Genomic DNA, 1366 nt, shown 5'->3' with positions numbered 1-1366 from the left:
CAATTTGAACCGGGCTCACCCAATCGCTCCCCGAGATGGTGTAGATAATTCCAGTCTCAAGCAACTTATCAACTTCCTTCCTTACCATCTCCTTCAATTTCTCATTTAACCTTCTCATAGGTTGGGCGGAAGGAGTGAATCTATCCTCAAGTGTGATACGGTGCATACACACTCGAGGATCAATTCCCGTGAGTTCATCAAGGCTATACCCAATGACTTTCTTATTTTCTTTGAGGACTTTTAAAAGTTTTTCCTTTTGAGGTGCCATTAGGTCTGCATTGATGATCACGGGGAAGGAGTTTCCCTCATCAAGATAGGCATACTCAAGGGAGAGGGGTAAAGTTTTAAGGTCTACGTTTAGAGGGTTCTTACCCTCCACTTCATCAATGATCGGTGGTAGAGCTTCATCATCTTCCTCCAAATGCTCCCCCAAGCATCTATCCTTAGCATCTTCAATAGCCTCTTCTAACATGTCTATGGAGTAGACTCTCTCAAACATAGGTTGTGACATTGCCACGGTCAAAGAAAATTCAACCACATTCCCCCCACCTTGAAGGTTAGTTTCCCTTCCTTGACACTTATGTTTACATCCCCGGTTGCCAATAAGGGTCTTCCAAGTATAATAGGAGTTTGTTGGTCCTCCGGAATTTCAAGAATCACAAAGTCCGTTGGGATATAGAAATTGCGCACCTTAACTGACACATCTTCAATGACATCCATTGGTCTTTGTACCAACCTATCGCCTAGTTGTAAGGTCATGGAAGTAGGAATCATGTCATGCAACCTAACTTTCCTTGCAATAGGGAGCGGAAGTATGCTAACACTAGCACCAAGATCACATAGTGCCTTCTTGATACTCACATTACCCACCATGCAAGGAATGGAAAAAATAACCGGATCTTGTAGTTTCTCCGGCATGGGATTGAGTAATACCGCAATATATTGCCCCCTAAGAGCCACTAGACCATCTCCTCCAATACTTCTCTTCTTTGTCAACACATCCTTCAAGAATTTTGTGTAGAGTAGCATTTGTGTCACTACCTTGGTGAAAGTTAGTGAAACTTCGAGTTTTTTCAACAAGTCCAAGAATTTGTAGAATTTCCTCTTCTCATTCATTATCTACTTCTATTTGGAAATGGTATTGGAGGGTTGTTGGCCTTTTCCGAAGTTGAGGCTTGCTTGGTGTTAACCACTTCATTTGATTCTTTTCTTTTCCCTTGGTCTCTTTCAACCACTCTTTCCTGGTCTCTTTCAACCCCCATTTCCTCCAAAACAAAGTTCTCATCATCTTAATTTTAGTCACTCACCTTCCACTTCTTAGTGTTGTCAACTCTACTTGTTAGTGAGAGAGTAGAACCCTTCTCAC

At 42.1% G+C, this 1366-nt stretch overlaps 1 protein-coding gene across 1 annotated transcript; it reads right to left on the bottom strand.

Annotated features, from left to right (window-relative positions):
- Window positions 1–519: 519 nt before the first annotated feature.
- On the bottom strand, window positions 520–1116 carry LOC141620740 (uncharacterized). The gene has a single exon (XM_074437535.1). The coding sequence runs from the start codon at window positions 1114–1116 to the stop codon at window positions 520–522; it is 597 nt and encodes a 198-aa protein (XP_074293636.1).
- Window positions 1117–1366: the final 250 nt, after the last annotated feature.

This window comes from Silene latifolia, chromosome X (genome assembly GCF_048544455.1).
Source record: "Silene latifolia isolate original U9 population chromosome X, ASM4854445v1, whole genome shotgun sequence".
Lineage (NCBI taxonomy): Eukaryota > Viridiplantae > Streptophyta > Magnoliopsida > Caryophyllales > Caryophyllaceae > Silene > Silene latifolia.
The sequence above is the reverse complement of the archived record's forward strand: the minus strand, read 5'-3'. Positions and strand labels throughout refer to the sequence as shown.